Here is a 15,629-nt window from a genome sequence, read left to right on the forward strand (position 1 = left end):
TGCCCCACTCACTTTGGGATGTGGCCCCAAGCATGCTTGCTGAGACCCAGCTCAGCCCACAAAAAGCTCAGTGCCAAAAAAAAAGGCTGATATAGGGCCGCCTTTCCCAACCTGAAACCCTCCAGATGTTTTGGACTTCAAATCCCATCATCCCCAGGCAGCATGACCATTGACCAGGAGAACATCAAGTTGGGGGAGGCTGAAATAGGGGCTTGCTACTTCAAAGGCGTTGTTTGTGTCAGAGCTTTGCTTGAGGAAAGTGTGGGAGAAATATCTTGAAAGAGGATGCCAGATGAAAATCAAACATAGCCATACAATACCGCGGGTAGCCCAATTGCCCCAGAATAGCCCACAACAACCTTCTGGAGCTGATGTAATTCCAATAGGGACACCCGAGCAGCCAGCCACATCTCCAAGAAATGATTGAAGCAAACCGAATGTGATGGCCCAACATGGCCGCCAACTAGAAGCAAGGCACTCCCAACTGGCTGCGCCATTTTGAAATATTATTCCTCTACTGTGGGTTTAGTTTGTGGCGGAGAACCCCTTAATATTTCATGCCCGTCTCTCACCAGCGTCACGCCACGGTGGCCTTTCATTCATTTATTATATTTCTGTACTGCCTCGAGGCCGAAGCCCTCTGGGCAGTTCACAAAGAAGTCTTTGTCTCGACAGAAACTTGTCAAAGAGCAGGAAAGTTTGACGCGGGAAGTCAAAGGGGAGCTGGACACGAGCCGGAAAAAGGTGGATCTCGAAGAACGCCTGCTTCAGAGGCTGATTGAAATGGAGCCGGATGGAGAACGGAGGGCTCGACTCGTAAGAATCCTGCAATTTCCAACAGACGAGCAGAAATGGTTTTTAGCTACAATTTTAAACCTTATGCTGAAATGCTGTAGAGTTCCTTTCACAGCTTCGGAAGGAAAACTTTACATCCCGTTGAAGGAACCTGTGCCATTTTTCTCTCTAAGATAGGCTAGGAGAGGATTTATTTATTTATTACATTTATATACCGCCCCATAGACGAAGCTCTCTGGGCGGTTTACAAAAGTTAAAAACAGTGAACGTTAAAAACAAATACACAGAAATTTAAAAGCATAAAAACAACAATACCCATTTAAAACAACTATTCTGGGGTCAGTTAAAAAAACCTCAGCATATGTTGTTAGCTGCCTGGGAGAAGAGAAAAGTCTTAACCTGGCGCCGAAAAGATAGCAATGTTGGCAGTACAGAGCAACTGTATACATATACTGTATACCCAGAAATAAGCCCCCTTGGGCCTGTTCAGATGACACGCTAAGCCATGGTTAGGCCGCTAACTCTTTTGCAGCAAGTGGTTAGTGAGTGTGTTTAAACAGTGGTTATGTAGCCACCATGGTTAGGGATGGTTCACACGACATGCTTAAGCCATAATGTTGAGCTCAAAATGCTTAACCATCATGGCTTACCGTGTTGTCTGAACAGGGTCACTGGGCTCAGTGGGACTCAGTCCCTGGTAAATTTGTATAGGGCTGCAGCCTTCTACTCAAATGTTTGTTTTGTTGTTCTTCTGCCACTCCCACCTCCCAAGGGACAGGTATATCCCGCTGCTGGCATCGTTCAAATTAACTCTCCTGTGTCAAGAGAATGTGTAAAAGGGGCTTGAAAGTTGCAAGAGGAACACAGGAAATTGCCTTCTACTGAGTCAGAGCATTGATCCATCTTGCCAAGTACTGTAGACACTGACTGGCAGCAGCCCTCTAGGGTATCTATATAGCTGCCCATGTCTAGTCATCTTCAAGGTTAAAGAAGATTGTCGGGTATCTCAACCTTACAAACAAGTCTGCAAAAGTTACGAGCCTCCCACACCAATGCTTTCTAGCCCACCTGCCCCCAAATACCCATGTTAGTCATTGGTGGATTGGGAGCAAGGGAGAGAAGCCGTGATTTTTGTAAAGCATCCCTTCTTAATTGCCTGGGAAGAGTTTTTACTCACCCCAGGTGACTAGGCAGCTGGCTGGTTACAAGCTTGGTGCCTCGCTCAAAGGAATGGGTGCAAAGTCCTCAAGGTCAATCTCTCCCTGACAAGGTTTGTGTCCTCTTAGCTGGTCGAAGAGAGTTTGGCCAAAGCCGATCAAGAGCACACCGACACCGGCTGGCAAGCTCAGGTCCTGCGGAAGCAAAGGTGCGACGATGTAGACCGTGGTGTCTGCTATCAAGAGCTAGCCAAGCTCCTCCATAGCAACAGAGTGACAGAGGCGGAGCTGCTTGACACAATGAAAGAGGCGGAGGCCCAGAAAGTGAGTGTTTCAAGGCCACCCAAAGTCGGCCACACCTCTGCTGTAGAGTGGCTGGCTGGATGAAAGAGCAAGCGGCCAGATGGCCGCCCACCACCAGTTCCTGGACTGATGAGCCGCTCACGAGCGAAGGTCGCATGGCCCCAAATCGACCTCTGGCATAGCTCTTGTTTGGGGCATCTTACAGCTCGGTGCAGCGCAAAACGGGGACCTAATTGTTCCGTCTTGCTGCCCCCTCAGTTTTCCACCTGGGGTGAGGCCTGCAGTTCCTTCTGCTTTTCTCGCCGTATTACTGAAAACCGATCTGGCTGTGAAACGGAGCCCTTGGAAGCCCGCTGGCCATGCCCCCAGCCATCACATGCTTTAGGCTTTCTGCACATTAAATGGTGCTTGTGCAGAAATCCTCTAGTCGAGGAAGCCATCTATGTCCCCAAGCATATGTCCAGTCTGTGAGGTCTTCCGTAGCAGTGCTATATTTTCCTCCTTGTGCTCTTCCAAACTACAAGCGTGGAGGTTTGTACTCTCTGCTGGTAATGAGGGCCAGGGTTTTGGCCTTCAAGGGGACATTTTAGGTGCCCGTTTGCTGTTCAGAGGGGGGGGCACTTTTTACACCGCGATGACAGCATAGGTTTCGAATTGCGGTGGGTGGGAGAGGGCTCCTGCCTTTTCAACGGTTCCTTTTTATTTGGGGCTGCTGACAGTGTTTCTCCATTGCATGCAGTTCCTTCAAAAAACAGCAGCCCAGTTGCTTGCTTGGCCCAGCCCAACCGTGATTCATCCTCTTATGCCAAGGGGTGGGAATCTCAGGCCCAGGGGTCCAATCCGGCCCTCTTGACAATCCAGGCTGGCTCTGCAGGGTTCCCCAGGGGGCTCCTCCTCCTCCTCCCAACCACCAATCATTGGGTGGATTCCTGACTTTTGCACTGGTTTTCCCCCATCCTAAGACTCCTAAGGTTTAATAGCTGGCAGTAAGAGCTTTAAGTGACAGTGTGCTGGCATTTTTGTCTCCGCCCCCTTGGCCTTCAGCCTTGCCCACCACTGAAATGTGCCCCCCCCCCCCCCCCCGCGGAGCTTCTCCGCAATTGAATTTGGCTCTCGGGCTGAAAGGAGTTCCCCACCCCTGTGTTACACCCTGCCTTTGGCTGCCTGTAGAAAGCCCTGCTGCAGTTCAAGGCCCTGGGCTGGACACTGAGGCATGCCACGCCGCACACCTCCTCGTCCTCCGCCTCCTCCAAACTAATGGTTTTCTCTGCCTCTGGCAGAGGGAGCCACAAAATGTGGCCCTGGTTATTACGCTACCGGCACATATCAACATTATGCCACGTTAGCTGCCATGGCTTCTTCCAAAACAGCTTTCCCCAACCCTCCTGACGTTTTGGACTTCAACTCCCATTGGCCCCAGCCAGCATGCCCTATGGTCAGGAATATTAAGGGTTGTTCACTCTACATCCAGTAATCCCAGCTGTGGGAGTAAGCTATAAAAATAAGCACGTGGGGCATTAGCAGAAGTATTATTATTATTTATTATTTATTTATATAGCACCATCAATGTACATGGTGCTGTACAGATAACACAATAAATAGCAGGACCCTGCCGCGTAGGCTTACAATCTAATAAGTTGTAGTAAACAATAAAGAGGGAAGGAGAATGCGAACAGGCACAGGGAAGTGTAAACAGGCACCGGGTAGGGTGAAGCTAAACAGCATAGAGTCAGAACAAACTCAATATTTGAAGGCTATAGGGAAAAGAAAAGTTTTTAGCTGAGTTATTATCTCCTTCCTCTTCTGCTGTGGCACCCATCTCCTCTGCCGCCTCCCCTGCCTCCCCCTTCCCCGTTTATTAGAGATCTTCTCTTGTGAGTATAAGAGGTTCCTGGCATATGTTTTAGCTGGAATAACTAGGTGCAGAGAATGGGATTGTGGTGACATACCAGGTTTTAGTTGCCTCTGCCTTTTGGACGCGATACAATACCCTTGCAGTATAATACCTGGTCAATTTATTTATTTTTGTATTAATATTTGTTGCATTTATAATCCACCCAATAGTTAATGTTCACTGGGAGGATTACAATTGGGTAAAAAACTAAAATGCCATAGAACAGTTTAAAATATAAAATACAATACAAATATTTAGAAGAATACAGTACAAAATAATGCAAAACAATGACACAGAAATCGCTAAAACAGCCATTACACACTAGAACGAGGTCTTTAAAATGCCTGGGTGAAACGAAAGGGCTTTGCCTGGCGCCGAAAAGATGCGAGGGGACCTCTTTGGGAAGTTCCTTCCATGAGCGGAGGGCTGCAACTGAGAAAGACCCAGAGTGTTACTTTGGAGCAGTGTGGACGCTTCCCAAACCAATATTGAAAATACTTGTTATATCCCAAAAGTTGTGAACTTCCGTAAGAGTCTAGAAATTGGTTTTAAGACACTCTTAAACTAGTTTCGGAGATTCAAGAGCCAAGAACTCCAGCTCCCCCTTTTTTCTTTTCTTTTTTGACAATAGCATATCATTCAATAATTTTTAAGTGTCTTTAACCATAGGCTCTTCCTCCTCCTCATCCCCCCCTGCTCTTTTTGATGGAAGCGTCCTGATTTTTGTTTGTCTTGCGTCAGTGGAAGGAGGTTCTAGAAAAGAGAGAGCAGCTGGCAGCAGAGCAGGCCGTTACTGCCGCTTTGGATGCCAACAGGAAGCGGTTTCTAGAGCGTGAAATGAACGATGCAATAGAACTGGCTGGAAAGCTCCAGGATGAAGATGGCTATTTTGGTGAGTGTATTACATGTACAAGGAGTCTCTGGATCCACCATGGATGCAGACAGTGTTGCATTAAAAAATGGAAGAAAGATAGAGCATTCTCTTGTTAGTCTTTCTCTCTCCCCCATATATTACATTAGTTTATGGCATTCGTAATATCTATGCATATGTCTTATATATATTTATTTATTTATTACATTTCTATACCGCCCAATAGCCGGAGCGCTCTGGGCGGTTCACAAAAACTTTAGTGTAAGCCTTATTACTCAAGATCTACCAGACTGATTTTTCTCACTTTTGTTTTAAACAGAAGCTTGAGCAGTGTAGATGTGCAGAAAATTTTGAAAGTTCAATAAAGTTCGAAGGTCGGGTTTTAATAGCATTTTCCCCCGTGATAAACAGGCAGGGTAGCCCTTCCACCGGCAGAATGACAGTCTGTTCGACCAATCAGTATGGCGTGAAAATGGGCCCCAGGAGCAGCTGCACATTTAGGCTGTCTCTGCCAGTGGTAGGGGGAAGAGGACGGAGACAGCCAATCAGGGCACATGAGGGAGGGGGGTAGGGCCTTGCCTCATGCAAATTTTGGAAGGGGGATTCACTTTGCACGTGTCACATTTTCATTATTCACTAGCTGTACCCGGCGTAACATACGCCGTTGTAGCATATCTTAAAGTTTATTCATTAAATATCATAGCGGGGGCGCGGGCTGCTTGGAGGCCGCCAATACAGCGCCGTCTGACAGACCTGGGGGGCAGGGAGGTCGGGGGGAGGGGAGCAGGTGTCCCCCTCCCCCGGGGTTCCTGTCAGCCTTGGGCCGCCCACCCAGCTCACATGAGATTAGGCCGAGGCTTCGGCTCGCAGCAGGCGAGAGGCCTCCCACCCGGCCACCAAGGGCCCTGGCCATGCCTCGCTCATGCTCTGGACCGTGGCGCTGCCCCCTTCGTGGGGTGGGGAAGCAAAGAGGCAGTTCTATGTTACCTAGGGAGGTTGTGGGCTCTTCCACACTAGAGGCATTCAAGAGGCAGCTGGACAACCATCTGTCAGGGATGCTTTAGGGTGGATTCCTGCATTGAGCAGGGGGTTGGACTCAATGGCCTTATAGGCCCCTTCCAACTCTGCTATTCTATGATTCTATGAAAGAGGGGTAGGATTACCTTGGAAAGCCCAGAGGAGTCGGGCGAGGGGCTTAGCAACCTGTATCAGCTGAAGCTTTTACGGAAACATAAGTGTTTTATATATATAGAAGATGAGCCCCTCTGTGGTGAGGAGACTGAGGGGCAAAAAAGAAGAAAAGGAGCAGGACTACTAGCACCCATGGCAACGTGGGATTTACAGTAGCGTGTATATATCAGGGCAATTTATGACACGAAGTAAAAACAATACAAGATTTTTAAAGATGCCAATACATAAAGCACTAAAGTGCTTACAAACGGAGGGCTACTTCCGGCGTCGTTCATGTCGTCTTCCGCTTGCACAGTGAGACTTGCCCTTTCTCTCCCCCACTTGTTGTGCACCCCAGATCTGTTCGACAGACTCACCCAACCCTTTGGAGCAGATTTGGGTAGGGGTGTTCTGTGGGGGATGCAGGGAGAGGGGCAATCGGTTTCGTCAGCGGTGTCCATTCCACTGGGCTGTGTCATGGGATACAGCCCAGAATAAACTACACTGTAAAACTACCAGCATATAAGTAGCCATTTAAGGGCCTGGGAGCATAGGCATGTTTTTGTGCGGCCCCGAAAAGAAAATGGATTTAGGCAGAATCGCCTGACATGGCATCAAAGTGAAGCAAATGTAATGTTTGCCGTCCAGTGGACAGCCCTAGTGTGGATACAGGACTGATCTTGGACCAGGCACACTCGGGTTGGAATCTTACTCAGTGGTGAACCAGAGTCAAACTAACCTACTTCACAGGGATACGTTTATACTTATTTATATTTAATAGTTGATAGAAAATTGTATAAAGTAAGCCTTTGGTTTGCCAATGCAATCAAACCGGCACAACTTCTTTATGAGTCAGAGTATAACATTTAGGTGGCCTGTTGATAAAATACTACTTCGCACGCACTGCACCCAGCCACACTGGTAACCTCGCAAGACACCTGTCCATTTTCTGCAGAGAGACTACGCGATTTGAGAGCCTCCCAAACCCGGCAAGGTTTGGAATTTGATCAGACACCCAGGAAGACTCAGTCACAGCCTGGCAACATCTGTTTAAACGATTCGTCAGGAGTCAATTCATCGACACAATGTAAGCAGGTTAACATTAGAACCGAACTAGACACCATGTTTCTCAGGTCGTTTGCTCTTGTGTCATTGTTTTTTCTTGAACGACGAGACAGCATGGGGGGAGGGGGGGTGGGCAAGCCAGATTGGGATTGTAGCATAGGGGGATAGAGGGGTCATTGCAGAGATCAGGTAGGGGGAACTCTGAGCAGGACCATGGCATCAAAGTCTCCCTTTCCTGTGCATCATAGTCCCAACTTGGCTTGGAGGGATGTACGCTTGACTATGGAAGAAGTATCAGCAATGCAAGGGCAGGCTGTCTAATTTACTCCTTAACACACCCGCACAAACAAATAAATGGCTCCTTCTCTACTCTACAGGGTACATTTGGCTGGTGATTGCTTGAGATAACCCAATGCATAATATGGACTTTGTTCCTTGTCTGGATTTACAGATTAGAAGTGGGAGATGGGTCCAACCAGTTAGAGCAGCCTTCCTCAACCTAGTGCCCTCCAGATGTTTTGGACTACAACTCCCAGGATTCCTGACTGTTGGCCATGTTGACTGTGGCTGATGAGAGCTGAAGTCTAAAACATCTGAAGGGCACCAGGTTGGGGACGCCTGAGTTAGAGCCACATCAGAAAATACTTGCTCTCTCCCGTTCAAACTTTCCTATAGGCATAAGAGAACCCTTAAATTCTCTCATCTCAAGAGCTCCAGGTTTCATTCATAGCTTTTGGCAAGGGGCTCAGTCAACACATTTGAAAATCCAATTGTAGAAATGTTTCCCCCCTAACTACTTGCTTACTGACACCTTCCAAGACTTCTAAAAGTTAGAAATACTAAAAGATCACATTTCCAATTACATTTTTCAAGAAGGCACAACTTGGTGCTGCTTTGATCTTGAAAAGACACAAACTTTGGATTGAATCCAGACATAGCCGTGCTTAGAATTTGGCCCATTGAAATCAATGGGACTCAATGGATATGCCCTAAATACGATTAAGTCTGAATTGCACCACTTTGAGCTTATGATCCTGGAGTTTTCATTCACATCTCTCCTTCCAAGTCTCTTTAGACCGAGGACGGCAAAATCTGGAAGCTAAAGAGCGGGAATTGATGGCAGACGTTAGACAGCTGAGGCAAAAGCTCATGGCACAGGCTCGGGCAAAGTATACCCCAACACCAGATGCACAGTGGAGCAGCTGAAGGGTCACAATCCGATTGTAAATAGATGTTTTCACTAAGATTTTAAGTAGCTGCAGCAAATGGATTGCAAGGACTGTTTTTATACCACTCCGACTACATCAAATTAATTTTACACCAATCTAAATGCTTTGAGATATTTTTGTACATACCAATAAAATATTCAATCAAGTTTAAACTTATTTTTTTAACAAATCTAGTTAAGTAAACATAAGCTTTTAAATAAAGCATCAACATCACAAGTGTGTTGATATATAAGAGCTTGTAGCTTAAAACCAATTATCTTTCTCTAACAGAAAAGAGTTCTGTGACCTATTGTGCGTGGAGGTAAGCTTGTTTTGGTCCCCTTGATTTGTATAGGTCTGAATCTCTGCACAAATTTGAGTTTATATGTGTAATCTTATGCATGTTTTGACTGTGACTGCTGACAAAATGAATGTTTACTACTGTCAAACGTAAGGCTATCACATACTAATTTTAAAATAAGCCTCCTTTACCAACCCGCCCAGTCACTGAGGTCATCAGAGGGCATGCTTCTGGTGGTTCCACATGGACCAATAGCCCAGCTGGAGTCCACCAGGAGAAGAGCCTTTAGTGTGGTGGCCCCTTTTCTTCGGAATTCTCTACCCTGGGAGTCAGGCAGGCGCCAACACGGCTGTTTTCTCCTGTGCACCTCCTGAAAACAGTTCTTTTCCAGGAAGCATTCCTTGACTGACAATCATGGTTTTTATTGGTACTGTGTTTTAAATTGAACTATTTTAATATGCTGTTTTAATCTTTTTATCTTCTTGATGTTTTATTCCTATGGTCACCACTCTGGAATCTATTTTAGACATGGAGTGGTATATAAATATTGTGAATAAATAAATATTAGGGGAAACACATTGTTCCAGCCCCAGTATACATGACCAAAACCTTCATCTGGAAAATAAGTATGTTCGGGAAAATACTGCAGCCAAGCCTGACATACTTCTTCTGTTTGTAGGGAATTATGATTTTGAGGAGTATTAAGCCATGCATTTCTCCTACATTGTACGAAGGTGCAGTCCACAGGGACTTGTGCCACAGGCTTTTTCTTTTTTAAAAAAAAACGTTTCCCCAACTTGATCTTCCACTTTTGGGGACTACAACTCTCAGCATTCATGATCATTGTCCATGGTGGCATACAATCAAAAAGAAATGACCCAAAAGGAAAATGCACTGCGTGGGTGGGGAGGGGAGCAAAACACAGGAGCTACTTCTTCATTTCAGCATTGTTCTTTCTGCCAGGGAAGGATGGCATAAGCTCCGTGCAGCTCTTCCTGCTCTGGCCCATGCATGGGGCTTGGTTGGTCTTGCCTTTGCCATGACGTTCCTCCCGGAAGGAAGAGTGTGCAGCGTTCCCAGTGGCCTTTGTTTCTTTGGCCAATGGATAAGGCCAGAGTCTGCAGTCCAAGAGAACATATACTGCATACATAGTATAAATAGCATGGTACAGAGCAGGGACCCTGTTGCCATATAGAACTCCTTCACTACCTTTTCCTGCAGTTGCGACTTCCCGCGCTTCCTGAAATAGAACAGCAGCCCTGTGCTTGGGGCCCAGGAATCTCCCTTCTGGATCTGATTGAAATGCTGACTTTAGAAGCTCGCTGGCAGTACGGATTTGTTGTGGGGAAGGGGACAGTTGTTTCAATTAAGAGTGTTATTTAAGCCTTAAAGCGACAACCAAGCTTTAAGCACCCACCACTGATTTTGCCCACGTCACTTCCGTTTGATCTTTGCCTGGAAGCTCCTTGGGCACAAAGGCCTGGATATTTTTTGTTGGTGGTCTTGATGGGACTCTTATCAAGTGCAACGTCTGCTGATAGCAAAATCTACATCAGGATGTAGAACCTCTTTCAGACTTCTTTTTAGAGTGCTTTCTCCTACTGGAGGTTAGCTATCATGACAGCTATTTTTGTTTTTGACGCCACAGCTCTAAATAATTGTATAGAAGTACAGCTATGCCTAAAGGCCTAACTATTTTGGAGCAGTTTTGAGGGGTCGTATGCCAATCGGGGTGGGGGGTAGAGGCAAAAAAAATCCAAAGTAGCCGGGTATTTTAGCTTAAAGCACTTCCTGCTAGTAGCTAAGCTTATGCGAAGCGTTTCATCCTTTCAGAATGAGGAAAAACTGCACAAAAGTTGGATGCTCAGTGGCTGAGGGAAAAGGTGGGGCATGGGAAGAGGGGTGCAGCCATGTAAGGAATCTGGAAGAGCCATGTTGGGCACTTGGCCTGTAGGTTGGGCACCCTTGGTCTATATAATGTCCTGAGATACATAAAACATACCAGTTCAAAAATATTCCAGCTCTCTTCACTTTTTTCCCTCCATTTCTCCAACCTCAGCTTATGCCTTGCTCTTCTCCACCCCTTCCTTTGCTCTTGCAAGTGGGAGCCTCCAACCCTGTCCAAATTTATTTTTTTTCAAGGGGGTTCCAATTATTCCATCTCCCTTCAATGCTCAGATGCGGAATACCATTGCTTATACAGATAAAGCAACACCACCGATGCACAAAAGGTGTCCACAAGTTCTGGGGATACTAGAAATTTCAAAATAAAAAATCTTTAATGGGGGGGGGGGGGAAATGACCCATCACCAAGCGAAGGAGACAGCAGTAAAGGCTTTCAACTAAAGTATGGTAATAAGGCATTAATATAATTTGAATACAGATATGCAGTGAGCATGCATTTAAAATCAAGTCTAACTAACAGCATGACCCTATACATGTTTAGGGCCAAAGCAGACATTACTTTGAATCCCTATCTAGCAGCTAAGTCTTTCTCTAGAGTAGGCACAGGGGGCTGATCCCACTCCTTTAACCCCCAATCCCACATTCCCGATCCGGACTGGAGGGGTGAGGTGCCCAAGGGAGAGACATATGGCCAGATCTACACCAGGCAGGTTATAACACTTTAAAAACTATATGGAGTGTGTCCTGGGCCCAACAGTTGTCAATACCCTTATAAACTGTTTTAAAGCAGTAGTGTAGACAAAGCAATGTCTATTTTGGCCCCTTGCTCAGAACTAAATCTCACTGAGTAGGCATGCATACATGGGTGAGGAGCCATGCTTACTCCCAGGTAAACACGCCTCGGGTTGCAATCTTATATGTGCACTTACTTGGGAGTCTCAGAAAATTCATAGAATCATAGAATAGCAGAGTTGGAAGGGTCCTACAAGGCCATCGAGTCCAACCCCCTGCTCAATGCAGGAATCCACCCTAAAGCATCCCTGACAGATGCTTGTCCAGCTGCCTCTTGAATGCCTCTAGTGTGGGAGAGCCCACAACCTCCCTAGGTAACTGGTTCCATTGTCGTACTGCTCTAACAGTCAGGAAGTTTTTCCTGATGTCCAGCCGGAATCTGGCTTCCTGTAAATTGAGCCCATTATTTCGTGTCCTGCACTCTGGGAGGATCGAGAAGAGATCCTGGCCCTCCTCTGTGTGACAACCTTTTAAGTGTTTGAAGAGTGCTATCATGTCTCCCTTCAATCTTATCTTCTCCAGACTAAACATGCCCAGTTCTTTCAGTCTCTTCATAGGGCTTTGTTTCCAGACCCCTGATCATCCTGGTTGCCCTCCTCTGAACACGCTCCAGCTTGTCTGCGTCCTTTTTGTATTGTGGAGCCCAGAACTGGACGCAATACTCTAGATGAGGCCTAACCAGGGCCGAATAGAGAGGAACCAGTACCTCATGCGATTTGGAAGCTATACTTCTATTAATGCAGCCCAAAATAGCATTTGCCTTTCTTGCAGCCATATCGCACTGTTGGCTCATATTCAGCTTGCGATCTACAACAATTCCAAGATCCTTCTCGTTTGTAGTATTGCTGAGCCAAGTATCCCCCATCTTGTAACTGTGCATTTGGTTTCTTTTTCCCAAATGTAGAACTTGGCATTTATCCCTATTAAATTTCATCCTGTTGTTTTCAGCCCAGCACTCCAGCTTATCAAGATCACTTTGAAGTTTGTTTCTGTCTTCCAGAGTATTAGCTATCCCACCCAATGTGGTGTCATCTGCAAATTTGATAAGCGTTCCCTGCACCTCCTCGTCCAAATCATTAATAAAAAGGTTGAAGAGCACTGGGCCCAGGACTGAGCCCTGCTCAGGAAGAATTCATTGGAAGGAAGGAACTTCCCAGTAAATAAATGCACAGGGTCGAACTGCGGGATGAACCCATTTCAACCAACTACATAAAGCGTGGGAAATCTCTTGTCCGGCCATCCTGTGACCTTCGATGGGTTGGTCGCCCTTACCCCCCACCCAACCCCCCACCCCCGTTGTCGTTTTAATACATTACAGCGTTGCTTCGCTTCCCGGAGTTAACCCCCCCAAAACGGAGATTTTGGAAACGAGGCGCTACGGTTTTAAATCTTTCGGAAAGGCAGGGATTTCCTTCCCTGGAGGGCGAAAAAGTTCCGCTGCCCCGTGTGAGGCTCGAACTCACGACCTTCAGATTATGAGACTGACGCGCTGCCTACTGCGCTAACGAGGCACGCGGAAAACGCTGCAACAAGTCTCAATAGGAATCGAGAAATCTCTGCGTTAGGTGAGTCCCTGGCGCCGCCTCTACTTTCTCTCGCAGAGATTGAGGGGGCTGCTGCAAGCTGAGGGCGTTTCCCCGTTTGCTTTGCGTGCTTTAAGCTAGCGGGGAGGAAGCAGACAAGAGCTGGTTCCCTTTTCCACGGGGAAGGAATCGGATTTGCACTAATTGCAATGAGAAACTGCCCCAGGGAGCTCACCTGCTGGGAGGCGGAGGGGAGCCCCGCGCCTCCCCTCCCAACCAAGGTCTGCTCTCCTTGGGAGGTAACGATGACATACCTGCACCTTCCGTGCAAAGCACTGCTCCGAAGGTAGGGTGACCCTATGAAAAGGAGGACAGGGCTCCTGTATCTTGAACAGTTGTATTGAAAAGGAAATTTCAGCAGGTGTCATTTGTATATATGGAGAACCTGGTGAAATTCCCTCTTCATCACCACAGTTAAAGCTGCAGGTGCCCTGCCCTCTTAAATCTCTAGTATAGCTCCTGCAGCTTTAACTGTGGTGATGAAGAGGGAATTTCACCAGGTTCTCCATATATACAAATGACACCTGTTGGAATTCCCTTTTCTATGCAACTGTTAAAGATACAGGAGCCTTGTCCTCCTTTTCATATGGTCACCCTATTTAAAGCCTGCCAAACTAGCAGTCATCACCATCCCTTGTGAGAGTGAATGCCCTAAGTTAGTGACACACTATGTTATATGTATATACATGCACACACATTCTGTGTCACTCCAGATGCTGTTGTACTCCATCTCCCAACAGCCCTGGCCAGCATTATGAGAGTTAAGTTGAGTCCGGACGACACGGTAATCAACGGTTGTTTCCCATTCTGTTCCTATTACTCCACCCCAGTTTATTAGCATGTTCTCCGAAAGCCCTAGAGTCCTGCAACATCTGGTGGATATAATCAAGGGCCATGTGTTTTCTTTCAACAGGTAGCCTTTCAACGGACAAAGCATTTCCCAGCTCTGCCTTTTCATGTTTTTAACTTTTGTAAACCGCCCAAAGAGCTTCGGCTGTGGGGCAGTATATAAATTTAATAAATAATAATAATATCAAGAGAAGATTTCGCTGCTGAATACTTTCCTTTCATTGTCCTGCTAAAGGTGTAGTTTTACTATACCTCTACTGGAGTTTTACTAGAGCTTTTCTACAGGCCAATGCATGCCAATTTAACAAGGGTGGTGAACTGGTAGCCTTCCAGATGTTGCCAGACTGCAGTTCCCATCATCCCTATGCTGGCTGTGGCTAATGGAGCTAGAGTCCAACAGCATCCAGAGGGACGGAGGTTCTTCGCCCTGCTATATAGTCTACACCACACAAAGGCATCAGGAGACTTTGAAAGATCAACACAGGCCAAGCCCAATAACTTTAACACATGTGATGCATCGTCAGTTTTTAGCTGGTCTGATTGAAGCTGACAGGCTGTTATTTACGTGTCCAGTTAATTATTCCAAATGACTCTCTCCTCTGTAATTGCTTTTAGCAGGTTGCTGGCTGTTTGTTTGTGGTTCGTGATGCAGCTGCAGGCAGATGTTGAGGACAAAGCTGTGGCTCATTCATGTCAAGTAACCCACTGGATCATAAAGGTTGGTGCATAAATGAACGAGGTAGAAAGAGATCTTCATATAGGCCTCTCCTCACATGCGTCTCCCCTGGGACTTTCTGCTTTTAGGCGTTTACACCATGCTGTGAGAATTAGAACTGCTGGATCCCTACAGCTTTTTAAATTGCCCCGTACAGCTTGTGACCTAATAACAATGTAGCCTGCCACCATTGGAATAATACAAAATGTCCTATTAGATTTTGAGCATAAATGCTCTTCCTTGGGAAACATATACATTTTTCTTTAGTTTGATTTTTGTGACATGTGGTGCATGCCATTCAATGGAACCTTAACCCCAAGATTGTATGTGAAAGACAAAAATAGGGTAGCAGCCTTCATTGGGTTAGTCTAGGGGTGGAGAAACTTAGGCCCGTGGGCCAAATTTAGCCTGCCTGAGGTCTCTGTTTGGCTAGGGTGACCCTATGGAAAGGAGGACAGGACTCCTGCTTCTTTAACAGCTGTATAGAAAAGGGAATTTCAGCAGGTGCCATTTGTATGCATGCAGCACCTGGTGAAATTCCCTCTTCATCTCAACAGTTAAAGCTGCAGGAGCCCTGCCCTCTTGTCCAGTTGTAGGCCTTTTTTCTGTCTAAACATGCATGGAGTTGCACCTTAAGAAAATGGTTTTCCAATTGTTGCTTTTCTGTTTGTCTATCCAAGAGCCCCTGTGCATTGCACAAGGATTCTGAGAGTGTTCTAGCATGCACAATGAGTTCACCCAATCTAAAGCTGATCTTTTGAACCATGAGAGCTAGAACCTTGGCTTTTTTAAAAAAAGAAAAAGAAAAAGAAAAAAGTTGAGAATCCCAGAATGCTGAACTGTGTAGGCTTTTCTGGGCTTGCACAGTATTGCACATCGCACACAGCCCTAAACATAACTGTTGTCTTAGCACAATATCACAAATTATGCAGCATTAACTCAGGGATTCCTAGAAATTTGTTGCTGCAGACATTGGGTTTTATCCAGACTTGAGTTGTGCTTAGAGTAGACCCATTAAAAT

At 46.3% G+C, this 15,629-nt stretch overlaps 1 protein-coding gene and 1 non-coding gene across 2 annotated transcripts in view; one reads left to right on the forward strand and one right to left on the reverse strand.

Moving 5' to 3' along the window:
• Positions 1-8,607, forward strand: part of TBC1D31 (TBC1 domain family member 31) — a 34,716-nt gene extending 26,109 nt beyond the window's left edge. The window contains exons 18-22 of the mRNA XM_063131113.1: positions 676-816; positions 2,082-2,276; positions 4,891-5,041; positions 7,146-7,277; positions 8,322-8,607. Coding sequence (XP_062987183.1) covers positions 676-816; positions 2,082-2,276; positions 4,891-5,041; positions 7,146-7,277; positions 8,322-8,461 — 759 coding nt within the window. The 3' untranslated portion in view covers positions 8,462-8,607. The remainder of the gene's footprint in view (positions 1-675; positions 817-2,081; positions 2,277-4,890; positions 5,042-7,145; positions 7,278-8,321) is intronic.
• A 4,292-nt stretch (positions 8,608-12,899) lies between these two features.
• Positions 12,900-12,972, reverse strand: TRNAM-CAU (transfer RNA methionine (anticodon CAU)). Its single transcript has one exon. It is a non-coding gene; the product is annotated as a tRNA-Met (tRNA).
• Positions 12,973-15,629: the final 2,657 nt, after the last annotated feature.

This window comes from Elgaria multicarinata, chromosome 7, assembly GCF_023053635.1.
Source record: "Elgaria multicarinata webbii isolate HBS135686 ecotype San Diego chromosome 7, rElgMul1.1.pri, whole genome shotgun sequence".
Lineage (NCBI taxonomy): Eukaryota > Metazoa > Chordata > Lepidosauria > Squamata > Anguidae > Elgaria > Elgaria multicarinata.